We start from the raw sequence: 17,501 nt of genomic DNA, 5'->3' as shown, positions 1-17,501 counted from the left end.
AAACGTGCTGAACGGCCAGGAGTTCTGCAGGGCTCGCTCCTGTCTGGGGAAATTGCGGGTTCCTAAGTGCCTATTACCCCGTGGGTGGGTTATTTGGATAAGTGGTGCTGTGGTCTCAGCATTGTTTCTTTGTTTGGTTTTAAAGAGCCATTGTTATGCTCAGGCACTTTGTTTTCCTTCTCCCATCATTGCTGGTTACTTTGATATCTGTGGGCAAATAGTCGTGTTCTGCATTAGAACCAGATGTTCAACGGGGTGTGAATGGGGGTGAACTGTGGGGACGCAAGCCGATTTTGGCCTTAATGAGGAAAGGCTCCATACAGGCACATAACAATCTCCTTCCTGTCCATGCTGCCGTTGAGCTCACTGGAAGATTTGCCCATGTAAAATCGTAATCTGGTGAGTCCGCCACGATGGGGAAGAGACATGCAAAAATGTGCGTGGCACTTAAATGAGCAACTTGCTTAACACATGGAACTGAATCCATTTTGCATCTTTGCTGATTCCTGCCCCCAACGAATTCATTCTCCCAACACCCCTATGAGGGAATAAGGGTTGTGACCATGGAGAAGTTAAGTGATTTGCTCAAGGCCACAGCAGGAATCCGAATCAGAGCTGGATTAGGACTCTGGATTCTCTGGCTCCCACTCCTGTGCTCAAACCACTAGGGCGGGCCTTTGTCAGAAAATGTGTTGGGTATTGGAGAGAAAATGTTAAAGCCCAGAGTCCTTCCCCTCCTTACCCACCTCCCCGGAATATGAACCTTCGGAATATGTCTCGTTGCATTAGTTTCCGTGAGTCGTGGGATATCCAACAGACACTCTTTGTGACTCCTGGGCCAGATTTCCGAAGGGTCTCAAAGCGCACCCCTACGTTATGCGTGCAGTTAATGTAACGGTGCATGCAAAGTGGGTAACGGCATGTGCAAATGCCAGTTCTGGTAACTAGTGTGTGCAGTTCCCCAATTTGTGCTCCCAAAAATCACAGTAACAGTGGTGTGGAGTTAGGCTATTCAGTGGCTATTCAGATTCTTTGAAAATCTTGCCCTCCTGTACACACAGCCCCAACACTCAGGCATGTGCCCACATGCACCTGAGCTAGTTTCCCAAAATTCCCCCGAAAGATCTCAGGAGGGATTCTCCTGCCCCTTATAGCCCCTGTCTGATGTAGCGGTGTACAGAAGCCTTAAACGCCTCTAAGATGGCCAGGGGGAAATTCTCCTGGTGCAGGCACTGTCGGCAGCTGATGGCTGCTCTGCAGAGCTCCCCCCTGAAGTGCTGATGGACAAAGCTCAGGATAGAAAGGTGCATGTCGAACGCTGGGGGGATTCTGGAGCAGTGCTGTGTTGCAGAGCTGCCCTCTCCGGGGTCATTTTTGCCTTTGACTAATCCAAAATCAGGAGGAAGGAAAGGTGGCTAATAAGAAACATTTAAAAAATTCAGCCCTGGCTCATATGGGCAGCCAACGGGACCTGTGATCATTGGTGGAAGCTCTGTTTCTGAGCACGGTTTGATTCGGGGCTTCTGTGCACAGGGGCGGTTCTATGTTTTTTGCAGCCCCAAGCATGGCAGTCAGGCGGCCTTTGGCGGCGCGCCTGCGGGCGGTCTGCTGGTTACGCGGATTCAGCAGCGTTTCTGCGGGTGATCTGCTGGTCCCGCACCTTCGGCGTACCCGCCGCCGAATTGCTGCCGAAGCCGCGGGACCGCCGGACCTCCCGCAGGCATGCCGCCGAAGGCTGCCTGACTGCTGCCCTCACGGCGACCGGGATGCTGCCCCCCCGTGGCTTGCCGCCCCAGGCACGCGCTTGCTGTGTGGGTGCCTGGAGCCGCCGCTCTCTGTACAGAAAGGGGTCTTCTTATGGCCCCCAGCCCAGGTAGTTCCTGCAATGAGCTCGCCCAGAGCCCCATTGCTGTACTTGTGGACTGTGTCAGCCTCCAGCCAAGGCTATTATTACCTTCCTTTTCAGGAGCACTAAGAAGGAACTGTGGACTTTGGCCTCCCAGGCCTATTTCCCCACCTAATTGGGCTGCCTCCTGACAGGAAGAGAACTCCTGCTGGCCAGAAACATTCTCCGTGAAGGATTGGAATAGTCAGTCCCTGCTATTGCTGCTCGGGACATGTTCTTTGCTTTGTACTGAGCTTAATCCGGGTTGCAATGACCTTGCAGCGCTGAAGTTTCTGTAAAAATCAAATGGGAAGAAGAAAACTTTACCACAACTCCAGAGCCACCTGCAGGCTTCAGAACTTGGCCAGGGCAATGAAGACACATGATGTGCCCCCGGGGCCAATGCTCCAGTCCCTGGTGGGACATTCTGGTCTGCATGACAGTGCTGTCCAGAATCAGAGTGCCTGGGCCAGCTGCAGGAGGCAGCTTCTTGAGTGCCAGAGGGGAGACTGTGTCCCAGGTGGGTGAAGGTGGAGGCAGGAATTCGGTGTGAGGAACATATTTGTGACATAGCCTGGGAGGCAAGTTTAACCCTATCACATTGCCACCAGAATGAGTTTGAATCTTGGACTTTTGTTTGCCGTGGAGGGTCTGCTGGAGTGAATGAAAGCAGGGATGTGCTATGTACCTCTGGCTGCACTGAAGCCATTGACAAGCCAGGTTCTACTGAATGTTGGCTGGGACACCATGAGAGTAAGGCCCGAAAACTTCTTGGGATCCTGGGTAAGGGACGGGATGTCCCTTTTTGTTCCCCCCCATGGGGCTCTACAGTCTGCTTTTCAACAATGTCTCTTCCCATATTGACCACTAAGAGAAAAGCTTCAAGCAAGGTTGACAATGAGTAAGGCTAGCGGGTAGGCCGTTGCTCTGGCATGGCATCAAGGGTCACTGCGCTCTGAGCCCTGTGCTTCTCCATAAGGAATCCCATTTAACAGCTGAGGGAAGCAAGACACAGAGAGGATGAGAGATAAACACTTGTCAGGGATGGTCTAGATAATACTTAGTCCTGCCATGGGTGCAGGGGACTGGACTAGATGACCTCTCGAGGTCCCTCCACTCCTATGATTCTGTGACTTGCCCAGGGTCGCATGGCCGTGCCAAGATTCCAATCCAGGCTCCCAGCCTCATGCTCTTAACCACTAGAGATGCAGGGGAAAGAAAGTGGATGCTCGAGGGTTCTCTGCCTCCTAGTGCAGGGAGTTTATTGATAAAGAGTTTCTGTGGGGATATTTAGGGGATCCACGATTGGGGTGGGGCAGAGGGTGAGTGGTCCCCTGGAGTCTCTGTTTTGGGGGGTTTCCAGTTGTTAGCAGCCTGACTACAGAAAAACTCTTCTCACCAGCAAGCCGGCAGGTCCACCAGGACCAGAGGGGCCTTTGCTGAATCTCAAGCTGTTCTTGTACTCTTCCATCCTCTTCAGAACAACAGGGTCCAGGTGTAAGTGATGCCACTGCGCCAGCCCAGGCCATATGCTCCCAGCGCCATCAACAGGGTTTTTGCATTTTGCTGGAGGTAACTTGCTGGTGCCTGGTTGACAACAGTGGACCATAGACAGGTCTATTAGCTAAGTCATTTGCAGGAGCTGTGAGCTGCAGATGCAGTTCCAGCCCCTATCTTTCTGTTGCATAATGTTCAACGCATCCATCCCTTCACCTCCCATCATTGGCGACTGCTTCTTTCTGCACTGAGCAGATTAAATCAGCCCAATCCCTGCAATCTGTGAGGGTGGCCCCCTTGCTCTGGAGAGAATGGGTGCAGTGCACGTGCAAAGAGCTAGTCACCTGTTCCCTCACTCTGGCTCCTCGTGAGTGTCCGAAGCCTGGGATGACTTCACTCCCAGTGCAAGTGGGATAAAGAATTTGGGGATGAGATGGAGACCGAGAGTTTCTTGTAGCCAAGCGGGGACAGCAAGGGCCGGATGCCCAGCAAGCATACCGGGATGGCGGGCTGCAGCGTCCGTACCCATCTCATGAGCACTGCAAAGCACAAGGTGGTTGTGCTGGGGGGGAGGAGGGAAGGGGTTTCTAGGCAGCTTTAGTGTCTCAAATGTTGGGCTTATTCTGAAAGGACCATCCCTGGAGCGGGCTGTGAAATGTCGCTTGAACTCCCCATTTGAATCTCTTGGCAGCATTTGGACATCCCAGTCCGGCGCTGGGTATGTGCACTGAAACCACGGGGCTGAGCGCCGAGGGGGGCAAGTCCCAGCCTGTTGTTGTTTCCAGGTCACACGGGGTGCCGCACACTCAGCCCTGCTGCTTTAGGACAGCGCTGGGGAGTCCTGCGCTCTGGCCAGGGCCGGCTCCAGCTTTTTCGCCGCCCCAAGAGGCGAAGCGGAAAAAAAAAAAGATAAAGCCGCGATTGGCAGCAGCTCTACCGCACCGCTTCATTCTTCGGCGGCAATTCGGCGGCGGGTCCTTCGCTCCGAGAGGGACTGAGGGACCAGCCGCCGAAGACCCGGAAGACCTTTCCTGCATTGGGATGAGCCAACCTCTAACTGCCAGGGCAGGGAAGTGACTTCCCCATGAGCAAGCGGCCCCCATGGATGGAGCTGGCACCTTCCTCTGATTCACCTGGCACTGGCAGCTCTCAGAGACGGTGCCCGACGGCTCTGCTCTGGCAATCCTTACAGGGACAGCAAGGCACCAGGCACTGCTGGGAAATGTCCTGGCTTGCTCAGTGGGGCACGTAAGCATTCAGGTCCTCTTTGGTCAGGGCCAACGTCTTGTGAGTTGGAGATTAACCCTGTCCCCTAAATGATCCTGCCAGGACAGTGACCCTGCACCACTGCTCTTCCTCCCCACTGGACCCAGGGACCACACTGGAGAGGGAGGCTGATTTTGCAGCTGATCCCCTTGATGGCTGCAGAAGGTCCTGGATGAGCCCTGTAACAGCTAGACCTGGGAGCTCATTGCTGTTTGCGTTCAGGCGCACCCCCCTGGGAAGGGAGTTGAGGAAGGAGCTGTTATCTCCCAGCATTATGTGTGACTGAGGATTTCAGGGCAGGTGGAGGCAGAGGGAAGGAATAAGCAAGTGCTTTCTGGCCAGTGCATTAGTGCGTAACAGCCATGAGCATTCGTCGTAATTGGATTCCTAACTAGCAAAGTCACGGCTGGCTGGGACATCTTTACAGAACGGTTCCCTGGAACGTCACATACACTCTTCTGCGGAAGGGAAGGAAACAGCACGTGACAGGCCCCCCCCTTCCGTCCCCCGCCCCGCATCAAGCTCTAGCACAGCACCAATTTTACAGTAACGAAATGGGAATTCAAAAAGGTGGAGCTCTCCCATTTATCCAGGGGAAGATGCAGCAGCCACGCCAGCATTAAATCACACCCAGCGGAGGAGTGGGGGTGTGACATCCAGGCACCCCCTTATTCACCACTGTCATGTCATTAGGACATGTTTTGTACAAAGTCTGCCTTTTGAGGTATCATTCTAAAATGCTTGATCTGCTAGACAGTAATATCTCCTTGGATTGTATGTGAAGTTATGAAGTTTGGCCATGTGTGTGTTACTGAAACATGTTGTGAGGTTGAAAACACACACAAGCAGCCTTTCGGGTACAACAGGAAAAAGGCCAAACAATGTTAATGGCTTGTTGAGGAAATGCACACAAGCACAAGGATTACCCCAGGAACTGCGTACAAGAGAAACCTCTCAGAGATAGCACCACCCAATGGGAACTGTTTAACCCAGGTCACAGCAAAAGGGCTTTCCAGCAAGGGGAAGAAGATATAAAAGGGGGAAATAATATTATGATGGTACCTCACTCTCCCTACAACAGCTCCCTTGGAAACACCCGAGGAACAAAGACTGAACTGGGGGAAGTGATGGTCCCAGGCTAAAGGGATTTCTAGCCTGTGAATGAAAACCTGGGAAACCCAAGCTGCAAAGCAAAGGCAGCTTGTGCCTTCAGAATCTGCCAACCTGTTTATCACTCGGGGTGAGAATTGCTAATTCATATCCTACCTATCTCGTATGTTAAGCTCAGTTTGTGGTTTTGTTTATTTACTAGGTAATCTGCTTTGATCTGTTGCTCTCACTTAAAATCCATCCTTTTGTAGTTAATAAACTTATTTTGTGTTTTAATGCAAACCAGTTTGCATTTGACTAAAGTGTCTGGGGAAAATCTCAGCTTGGTCACCAAAAGTGTGCATGGCCCTCTTCACATTGAGGGAGAGGCAAACCGGCTAGATTTGACCAGGGCAGGATGGTACACCTCTGGGGTCCTAGGCTGGGAAGCTGGTGGCTAGAAAGCCTGCGTGTAACTGCAGCCGTGTGAATGCTGGTGCAAGTGGAAGCTTGAGAGCTTTGCATCTTGTCACAGCAGCGCAGTGTGAGAGGGAGCCCAGGCTGGTGGGTCAGAGGGTTCAGTAGTACCCCAGTTCTAGGTAGCACCCAGGGGGAGAACCCGTCACAGGTGGCTCAAGGATCGGCAATTGAAGAGGTCGCCTTTAGGCCCCGGGTTGCTGGTTCTCGTCCACCAGAGGTCGATGTTGATGAGGAACTGTTTGCAGCCTGTGTGAGGAGTTGGGCGGGTCTCAGCCCTATCCTCTCTGGACAGGTGCCTCCCCCAAACAATCCTCACCGCTGATACTGATTGGCAGCCTGCAGGGGAAGGTGCTGGGACTGGTGGATATGGAGGGAAGAGAGATGACAAGAGTTATTTGTTCGGGGGAGATCAGAGTATTGGCTTGAAAGGTTTTGTGGGGCCCAGGTTGCAGTTACTCTTGGGAGCCTGCCTGCACTGTTCTCTCCTGACAGAGGCCCTCCTGCAAGAAATGCTCTGGCGAAAGAACCTCCATGATTATGGATGCAAATTGGAGGAGTGCACCTCCGAGGGCTAACAAGGCTGGGTCACGCTTCACTCGCCACGGGCAGGTGCATTTACCCTGTTTGCCCCGGCAGCTCCAAGCATGTGTGCTCTTGTGAAGACTTTTTTTTTAAAATATAGGTGCAGCTGGGCCTCGACTGTTTGAAAAGCAGCGGTAAGTTGTGGAGGGTGCTTCCTGGCGAGCAGCTGAGCACAGGTGCTCTCCGCCTGCGCACGCTCCCCAGCTGAACGAAGACACACATTGAGAGGTACTGCCAGGAGCAATGCAAACCATCAGGGCAGTACCAGGAGTGACAATGCTTCTGAGACAAAGGCTGCTGCATCACATGCTGTATTGTTATTAGTCTGTATGTAGGCAACTGAGGGGCCCTGCTCTGCACCCCTTTCTGCTAGCCACTGTGCATACAAAGAGGGAAAGACGGTCCCTGTCCCACACAGCTTGCAATCTAAACACAGGATGAGGTAACCGGCAGAGAGAGCAGATGGGGGAAGGACAGACTGACAGGGAAATTATCCTGATTAGTACAGTAAGCAGCAGTCATAGCATGCCCATGCAATGCAACATCCTTCCTGAATGGTGGCTTTCTGGGAAAGACCGGAAAATGCAGGAGTAGAACACGCAGCTGGGGCGTAGTCAACAGGCTTGCCATGGATCTGAGTTCTTGTCCCTCTCCTCTCTCCCTTTGTTAGCTTCTGTCCATGCATGGTTTCCTACAACTCAGCTGAGGCTGCTTCTGGACAAGCCAATAAGAAAAAGACCATTAGGAGGGTTAGGATGATCTCACAAAGTAGCTTGGGCAATGTTATGCAGGCATTGCTGCTACCAACAGTGGGGTTCTCCCTTCCAGACTATCCAAGCCTCTCTCTTCTCCAGCGATGTTTCAGCCTGGCCTCTGTTTATCCCATGGTTGAGTTTTTTTCCTCCTGGTGGTACTGAAGTCCATTAACACCCTCCCCTTTCTCTGTTTCTTGCTTCAAAACCTCTGTAGGGTCGTCCCTGTGATCACTACGGCATTTACCATACCAGCCCCACGCTAGGCAGCCTTACCAAGCCGGTGGTGTTATGGACCCAACAGGATGTGTGCAGATGGCTAAAGAAACACTGTCCCCATAACTATCTCATCTATGTGGAGGCCTTTTCCCATCACGCTATCACAGGTACAGTAGATGCTCCCTAACCAGCTGGTACTAATTGAAAAATGCTGATGATGAGTAAAGACTTTCAGTGGTTGCTGCATACAGGTGGTTTGGTTTATTAACATAACTAGCTGAATGTGATTCACTTTTCCCCAACACCTCTCCCTCAAGACAGCTCAGTCCTCACCTGTAGCTAACACCATACTCAGAGCTAGAGGGGAGCCTTCAGCCAAACCCCTAGATCCAAATACCATTTCAGGGACTTGGAATCAACCCCCAGATCTGAACTCTGCACAAGACCCCTACCTCTATGAATCAAGCCAGAGTCATGCCTCTGTAGTGTAGGGTGCTGGGCCCAGCTCTGATCTGTCTGCACCCAGAGCCAAGGCCATTTAAAACCCTCGCTGACAAGCGTGGTGGAAGTAGGGCACTGCAGGGGGAATGTCTTGGGACAGGCAAAGTTGGTCTTTGGGTGCTATGAGGGCTTTGACATCCCTGATTTAAAGGGAAATCTCAGCTACCTTTCTTTCTTTAAGTAAGTTTCTCTTCCATTTCCCTGCTCAGGCAGCCATGAGGAGAGGCAGCAGCAAAAACTGCTTCACATTCCCATCCCAGAATGCTAAGGCCGGCTCTAATCAGCTGAGTTTCTTCCTGGCCCTCTGCTAACCAACACCTGAGGGGAGCTCCTTAGCCACAATCTCTTTACGCTGACGGGTTCTGGGAAGGGCTGGGGGCTGTGTCAGGATGGGTGAGCCTGTACCAATCTGTCACAGCAGTCTTTTAAAATAAACTGTAAGGCGAGATCTTATGTTCAAGGGTCTGTCTAGGCACCTGAAGGTGACTTAGTGAAAGACAGATCTTCCATTGTTGTTTGCAGTGTAGCTGTAGTCGTGTTGGTCCCAGGATATCGGAGAGACAAGGTGGGTGAGGTCATATCTTCTATTGGACCAACTTCTGTTGGAGAAAGAGACAAGCTTTCGAGCTCCACAGAGCTTTTCTTCAGGTCTGGGAAAGGTGCACATTCCATATCTGATCTCCGTCCTCATCCTCAAAGGAAACCTGCACCCCACCTTCCAAAGACGAGCCTGGGAGCTTAAATTCATAACTGTGCTCGACATTAAAAATCATGGACTCAGTAAAAGACATTGGATTTATAACAATCTGTAAGGCACTAACCCTCCTTTGTCCTACAGCTGCAGAGGTGTTAGCTGCCCACTTCACCTTGAATGGTCTCTTGCAACATGTGCTAACTCCTTAAGTTTAACAATCTGTCCCACTGTGACCCTCTGAGCCCTGGTCTACACTGGGGTGGGGATCGATCTAAGTTACGCAACTTCAGCTACATGAATAACGTAGCTGAAGTCGGCGTACTTAGATCGACTTACTGTGCTGCCGCTCCCACGTCGACTCCGCCTGTGCTTCTCGCGGCGCTGGAGTACAGGAGTTGACAGGAGAGCACTCGGGGGTCGATTTATCGCGTCTAGTCTAGACGTGATGAATCGATCCCCGCTGGATCGATCGCTGCCCGCCGATCCGGCGGGTAGTGTAGACATACCCCGAGTACATTTCCCAGACCTGAAGAATTGCTCTGTGTAAGCTCAAAAGCTTGCCTTTTTAATCAACGGAAGTCGGTCCAATAAAAGCTATTACCTCCCCCACCTTGTCTCTTTAATAAAAAAGAGTCAGGACTTATTATTTTAACAGCAAAATTTAACCATTTCCAGTTTCTTTCCCAGCTCAGAAGTTAGGCGGCTGTGGGTTTTGTGTGAAAAGAGGAAATGGCTGAACAGAAGGCTGTCCTCTTTAGAATCCAGTCACGCCAGAGAGTCTGGCTAGCTAGGTTCTCCACTGTTGTATCTGAGCACCTGGTAATCAGTCACAGACTTTTATCCCCTACACCATCCCTGAGAGGCAGGAAAATATTAATCCCATTCTATAGATGTGGGATTGAGGCTAGGTTTAATTAAATGACTGGCCCAAGAGTCAGGCTGAGTCAGGAATCGAACCTCATCTTGTGCCCTAGTTACTAAGCCATTCTTCCTATCTGCCTTGCTGCCTATTGCTCTGCTCAATGCAACAACGAGACTCATCTCATGTAATATTAATAAGGCGCCTGATGTGACCAAAAAAAATGGGAGTGACTGGAAAAGTCATTAGAAATGCAGAGATGATTGAGGATTAAATATTAAACAAATTTCCTGTTCCTCATAATATCAATTTCCTACCTCATCATTTGTTGCTGATTGCATTGCGTACCGATAGCTGCAGGGTTAGACATGGGAACTTGTTCACCTTTTCATTCTACAGCAGCCAAGGAAGAGGCGGAAAATGCCATCAAAAACCTTTAATCCAATGAGACACTGGACAGTGGGCACTCTGCACCTCAGATATGAGCAAAACGTGGAACTAAGAGCCTAAGGAACACTTTGCAGAATGTACATAATGTGTGAATGGGACTTTTTGCTCTGTTGTCTATATTCAGATTCAGTTTACTGAGGTTTCGGTTGAGTTCAGATGCATCTACAAGGCAAATCATGCCTGGGTGTTGTGTTAGAAATCAACAGCAGCAAAATCTCATAAACTGTTCTTGCAAGAATGTTGACCCAAACTGTCAGGAATATCATAAGATCAGCTGGAAAAAAATCTTTTGCAAACAATTTCAAAATGTCGAAGTTGTTTCTGTTTTGCAGCATTCAAAACAGACCTATTTTTTTTTCATTGTCTGGGATTTTTTAAATGTTTTTTGTTTTGTTTTTTGCAAAACATTTTAATCTATTTTCATCAAGACCAGTTTTCAATACATAAAAATATTTGGATAATGCTTTTGATAAAGTGTTGTGAAAATTTTTTCACAAGAAGACAAGCTTATGAAAGTCACCAGCTTTTTGTGAATTTCTTTGTTTTCTAAAAGGGGCCATTTTTTTGTTTTAAGAAAAATAAATGAAGGCAGCTCTGCTGATATCCTGATATTTTGCCCATCTCGGAAGATGTAAATCTAGTGAGATCAGCAGCTCTAGTAAGACTTCCACCATCTTCAGCAAAAATCTCATCAGAGCGACTGTTCTCGCAAGATTTTGCTACATCCAAACAGAAACCAGAAAATACCCGCGGCCTCTCCCAGTTCTGGATCCAACCTAGAACTGAAGCCCTAGGTGCTGGGTTAATATGTGAGGATCCACCCGCTTCTCCCTCAAACTCTGAAAGGCTTCAGATCTGAGATTCTGCTACTGTCCTATGTCCCACACACACATACTATAGACAAAGTTCTGCCCTGGAATGTGTACACATGAATCCCTTTCATTTCAATGGATGGCTACATTCCCATTACCAAAGGAGGACTCTAATCAGCTGATGAAGGTTCTAGCCGAGCTGTCACTGGGAATAACCACAAAGGCCAGGGCTCATTAGCTTGTTACAGAAAGATAGTCAACAACACCAGCTTTTTCCCTGCTCCAAAAATAACAACAAAGCAAAGCAATAACCTAGTTCAAGAAGTTTCATTATAGTAAATACCTGCAGTTCTCAAGCGGTTAAAAGGTCTTTGATATTCAGCCTCATACTGCACAATCTACCTACATTATGCAGGTATTGGTATCACTGCACATCTGGCCAGGTGTTATTGCTTACATATGTATTTAATATCTAGGTACCTGATATGGCCATATAAATTACACTTTTTTTCAGGTGTTAGACTGTAGGCAGAGTATCCTAAAATAGTAAATCGGGGGCTGTTTGATCTGAAGAACAAAGGGATGTTTGTAGAAGAACATCAAGAAAGACAGTAAGCGAAGCTGTAGAATTAATGTTTTAAAGTTTTCAATTAGCTAGCTGGGTGTTGGTAGTCAAAGTAGTGTCCGCTCCACGGGTGTGTCTGTCTGAGGAGACCCAGAAAATGAATCCAGTCCCCACAAAGCAAAGGCGATGGACTCAGTCCCGGCCTTTTTTCCCTCCCTCTCCACCTTGCACAGAATCACTAGTCTGCAGCCTGCTTTGCAAGGCAGAGATGGATCATAAAATGCTTTGCCAGGAGAAGGCAGCGGGGAAGGGAGCGAGAGAGATGGGAAGCTGTATGCCTTTGTCTCATGCCCTAGAGGAATGACACGGCACTAATGTAACAGCTCACCCAAGTCCTTGCATCAGAAATAAAGGAAGTATTAGCAAATGTACTCTGGGAGACGGGGACAAAAGCTGGCTGTAAAACCCCTCTTCTGATAGCCCCTGGACTGGAGGAGAATGGCTGTGACTAAAAGCGCTGATGGGAACGTTAATGTGTTCTGATGGGTACTTCTAATTTAACTCCTCACATTGCCAGCTTACCGAGAAGAGCGGAGCCGGGGCATTCCAAATAATATGTCCTGATGCAGGAGATGGAGCTGACAAATAGAAAGCGCCTGCCTTTAGGGAGTATGTGATCTGAGGGGCAAGCACTTGACCCAAACTTCAGGATTAGGATTAGGACCACTTTGTGATTGGCATTGCTGGAGCGTTGCCCTTTTCAGGAATGCCAGAGGATGGCGAAGGGTGCCCAGTGACTGTTCGGTTCTGTTTGATTTAGCCCGGCCTTTAACAAGTAGGGTGAGCGACTAGATCTTTTGCTGAGACAGAAGCTGGTCCTAGCCTTGTGTGAGCGCTCGCACAGCCCTTGCAGCTGAGTCGTGGGAGAGCCCCGCGGGTTAGCCTCTAGGGCAGGCTCCCGGAACCCACAATGGATATTTACACTGAGTGGCGGTGCACACTGACAGTTGTGCATTCAGCAGGACACCCCCTGCTGGAAACAAGCGTGCCAACACGGCTTTATTTGCAGAAAAACACCTCCCCCTGTTCCTGATTTTACTTTCCATGCAGGGCCGGCTCCAGCATTTCTGCCACCCCAAGCAAAAAAAAAAAAAAAAAAAAAAAAAGCCGCCACCGCGACCGGCAGCGGCAATAAGAAAAAAAAAAAAAAAAAGCCGCGATCGGCGGGGCAGTACAGCGGCAGGTCCTTTGCTCCTAGAGGGAGTGAGGGACCTGCCGCCCCCGAATTGCCTCAGGTGCCGCCCCTCTCCCTTGGCCGCCCCAAGCACCTGCTTGTTCAGCTGGTGCCTGGAGCCGGCCCTGTTTCCATGACCACTTGGAATGGGCCCCAGGGACAGCCCAGGCTCCGGTACTCCTTGCATGGGACTCGGAGCAATAGAGCACTTACTGCAGGCAACAGAAGTCATTTTGACAGACAAAAAGCTTGTCAGTGCAGGGCTGAGCCTCTCCCCACAAAGGGAGCTGGGGAGAGTCATCAATATACAATTCAATTGACTAACAGTCCTACCGGAGCTGCATTACGATTCAGCCTAAGAACGTGATACGGCAGCGGAAAACACTACATGTGTGCATCTCTGGTGTAATTCTTTTGTATTGTATGGTTGCTGCTGAGGCTGTTGCATTGCTGTGTTAGGTGATCACTGCTGGAGGGGGCTGCATTTGTCACCATTTCCCTCCCCGTCCCTCCCTTCTTGCCTTTCTGATGAACAGAATTCAGGTGCTTATTTGTTCTGCATTATGGGGATGAATTTTCAACATGCCCCTCCCCATTAGCAGATGCAAATGCCGGGTTATGCATGTGGGTGTTTGATGTTTGCAGCTTCATCCTGTGGGCAATACTCATGGGGCACTTTTGAAGCCTGTTTGGGTACCTGGCCCTCGCTGTGCTAGGACTCTTCCTGATGGCTGCCTTTTGGAAGCGAGCACCTTTTGACCCAAGCAGTTAGCCAAAAATTCAAGGTCCTGTGCGCTGTTCCAGTTAGGAGGAGAAATTGGTGATGGAGTCAGGTGATTCTCTGATGCAGTCCTGTTGATTTGCATAGAATGTACAAAGTCCTGTTTCCCTAAACACAGCAGGAATCAAATAACAAGAGATGGTGTCTTTGTTCCAAGCCCCTTTTCCAGCCAGCGCTTAGCCCAAAAGCTCTCTCTCAGCTTTTCTCAGGGCCATGTTGCCAGTGCTTTTTCTGACAGCATCCTTGGCTTTCTGCTGCTTCTCACCCTGCTTCTCTGGTCTTTTTCCTGTTTCTCTGAGACACCCAGACACACACAGCTCCACCAATCAATGCCCCAGCCCCTGTGTTTGCCACGACAGTTCCCAGGGAAACCCCTTGGGCCTCACACTTCCATTTTTACTCAAGCCTTGCCAGATGCCTGTTTTGGGTGGTGGCTCCTATTGTTTGAGCTATCTGGTTATAGGAAGGAGCTTAGTGGCTTTTTTAAATCGATCCTGGCAGCTGATACACCCACTAGCTACAGTAATGTTTAACTCAACCCAGAACACCCTGCACCTGCCTATGGAATCCGGCCAGTGTTCCCAGCGCCTGGCTTTCCTTAGCACACACCATTTCGCCACTGATGAGAGTCAGAGTGGTGCTGCTCCATCACTCTGAATGAGCGCTGTCTCTTCGCTTGTGTTTGGCAGGTCGGGCACTGTTGCGGCTGAATGCGGAAAAGCTGCAGCGCATGGGCATTATTCATGAGTCTCAGCGGCAGGAGGTCCTCCAGCAAGTCCTGCAACTCCAGGTGCGGGAGGAGGTCCGGAACCTACAGCTGCTCAGCCAAGGTACATGGGAGGGCGAGGAGGGGCTGTGAAGCAGCAGCCATGAATCCTGTGGTGACTGCAGCGGTATGTGCCTGGCTCTGCAGTCATTGGGTAAATGCCAACGTTCTTGGGGCTTGAAAGGGGAAAGGGGGCAGATGGCTTGGGATAGGTACTGGACTGTGGCATGTTTTGTCTGTAGGTCACTGGTTCAAATCCAGCCCGCGTCGGCTCTGACTGAAAGTTGTTGCGTCTGATGGCTATGTGGTGGCCTGCATGCAATCGGTCTGACGATGTCAGCCCCCTGGGGATAGGTGACCTCCTCCCAAAAGCAACCCCCTTTAAATACTAAATAGGATCCCATGCATGAGAACTGTGCTTTCTGCCCTGGACATTGTCACTACAGAACCGGACTCAGCTACAGGGTGGAGCTTCTGCTTTCTTGGAGATTAGCAGAGAGCATCAGTCAGCTCCTGCCGCTGACACAGGCAATGCCATTGTTCCTTTCGCAGCTGTGTCTTAGACCCAAGCCACAGCTGCGGACCCTCCATGGTGCCTTAGCCTGCTGTCCCAGGATTTCTCAAGGCTCAATCCCAAAATGAGGACAGCAAGGGAATAGAGGAGGAAACTTGGAACAATACAGGACTGAATTCTCTGACGCTTTAGCGCCAGGTGCCTAATGCCATATTCCCAACCTAAGTCATAGCAAAGATGGGTCTAAGTCAAGGGGCCCTTCTGTTAGCTCTGAGGGGCAACTGGCTCTGTGGGGTGCAGCAGGGCATTTGTGGCAGCTCTAAAGATGCAGCAAAGTTCTCTGTGCTTTGCAGTGGGCACGCTCTCTAAGGCCTGGTCTGCACTAAAAAGTGAGGGCAGCCCAGCAACGTCGCTCAGGGGTGTGTAAAATCATAGTTAAGCCGACCTAGCCCACGGTGTAGACGGGGTAGAAGAATTCTTCTGTTGATCTAGCTACTGCCTCTCAGGGAGGTGGATTACCTACTCCGATGGAAGAGCCCCTCTCTTGGCATAGGTAGTGTCTACACTCAAGCGCTATAGTGGTGCTGCTGGAGCCATTCCGCTGTAGAGTTTCAAGTGTAGACAAGCCTGTCAAGTGTAGACAAGCTTGGCGTTCATCCTCCTCTCTCTTTCCTCCTTATTCCAGCTTCTTTTGGAAACGTCTCCTAGCCAAGCCGTCTGCTTGGCAGATTGTTCCAACACTGTGAACCGAGCGCCTCTGGGATGGACTGTGGACCACAGATATGAAAACCTGAATCGCATGCTTGGAATATAAGAGACAGTTTCCAAACCACTCAAGGGTCTTCTCTCCCACCCTCTCTCTTTCTCTTTTATTAATATTTTCCTGTGCAGAGATCAGACATTTTCTCCAGCAGACATGGCTGACAATTAGAGGCAAACTAGGACAATGGTCACCAGGACATGTGATGTGCTCCCCTCTGGGATCCACTCAGTCACAGGGGGAAAGACCTCAAGATGAATGTGGTAGCTGGAGACAGTTCATTTTAAGAATGGAGTTGCAACCCGGTCATTCTTGGGACTAATCAAACCAATGCACCATGAAACCTCATGCGCCCCAATGACATGCTTTAACCGGGAGGGCCTCTGGGCCCAGTGCAGGCTGCAGATGTCCCCAGACTCTACTGGTGTCAATACCTCGGCGCTTACTGGGGAAGCTTTAGTTCTCTCTTCAGAATGGGCTGTCTTCCAGTGTCCTAGGAGATAACATTAGCAGCAGCAAATAAGATGACTGGAGAAGCCAGAAAAACCAAAGGCAGAGCCAAGCCCCTGGAGATTGGCTTCGCTTTGTGAATTAAAACAAGAGCTGAGTCACTGAAGCCAAAATGCATACCCATAAAAGGGTATGATCCACACACTCCGTGAGGTCACTGCGGCCTCTCGGAAGCAGCACCAGGAAACGTTCATTGGGTTGTCCTTGTCCTCATTTATGGGCATATGGAGGAACCATGATTAGTTGGTTGGCTTCATCCACCTTTGGCACCACCCACCTCTGTGACTGGTTTCTGCACTGCCAATGCAGTCAGAGCTGAGGGAGAACAGGGAGTCCTCTTTGTAGAGCTCAGAAATGCTGGCTGAGAGAAACTATGCCGTGGCCAAAGGCCTCGCCCGACTGTTAGCCTACAAAACGGCAAGCTCCTAACAGTTCATGAAGCTTACGCTGGCTGCATTTATAATGCTGTGGAACCTCCGGGGTAGGTTGGTTCAATAGGATGTGGTGGCGGGACTGGGCAGAAGACTGGCTTAAGGGCTGAGAATCAAGGGTTCTTTGGTGCAATATTCCATTGCTTTTGTGTCCTCGTACGCTTCATTTAGAGAACTCCTTATAAACCTTCATGTTTGTTTATATTTTTTTCACCTGGTTCATTTGCATTTCGAGCTTTCACCCAGTGTTCTGTTCTAAATTCTGATTCTCCACCGCACACAATAATCCAGGTTTGAAGCTTGAATTGCTATCCAGGAGTATCCTGGCATTGCCCTGGCTCGTGAAATGCAGGCGCCTTTCTGGCCGCTGCGACATGATTAGTACCAGCAGCACTCCTTTGCCATCACATCTAGACCCCTCCTTTCACACCCCGCCCTGATAACGCAGGCGTTGCTTCTGGAACAGTTGGCTGGTATTTCACATTTCACAAACTGGCAGGCAGGTAAGAAACTGTGAAACAAACCCTGGAATTTTTGTCTGAGGCGTCTCTCTGGTATGTCTCAGACTTTCCATTCTTTTGTAACTTTCAGTGACTTACGCACCCAGAAAGCAGTCATCAGCCCTAAGTATCTGGGACCAGGGCTTCTTGCTGTACACGCTCAAATTTCTCAGGCCAAAACCAAAAACCAAACAAGGCTCGTCTTATCTGCCCGTTGTCTTATCAAGAGCTGGGCAAACTATTTGCAGTGAACAATTTATCCTATGAATCTAGCTGTTTTTTCTGTTAACAAAGGAACAGGCTTTGCTTTTTTGTATGGATTTGCCCATTATTTGATACTATTCAGCAGATGGT

The 17,501-nt window shown here is 49.9% G+C and overlaps 1 protein-coding gene across 1 annotated transcript in view; it reads left to right on the top strand.

Moving 5' to 3' along the window:
- SAMD10 (sterile alpha motif domain containing 10) overlaps nt 1–16,814 on the top strand; it is a 37,625-nt gene extending 20,811 nt beyond the window's left edge. Inside the window, exons 3-5 of the mRNA XM_024219450.3 lie at nt 7,769–7,937; nt 14,356–14,496; nt 15,632–16,814. Coding sequence (XP_024075218.1) covers nt 7,769–7,937; nt 14,356–14,496; nt 15,632–15,654 — 333 coding nt within the window. The 3' untranslated portion in view covers nt 15,655–16,814. The remainder of the gene's footprint in view (nt 1–7,768; nt 7,938–14,355; nt 14,497–15,631) is intronic.
- Nucleotides 16,815–17,501: the final 687 nt, after the last annotated feature.

Source organism: Terrapene carolina, unplaced genomic scaffold, assembly GCF_002925995.2.
Source record: "Terrapene carolina triunguis isolate 2854851 unplaced genomic scaffold, T_m_triunguis-2.0 Scaffold130, whole genome shotgun sequence".
NCBI classification, from domain to species: Eukaryota; Metazoa; Chordata; order Testudines; family Emydidae; genus Terrapene; species Terrapene triunguis.
Note: the sequence above shows the minus strand (reverse complement) of the source record. Positions and strands in the feature narration are given on the sequence as shown.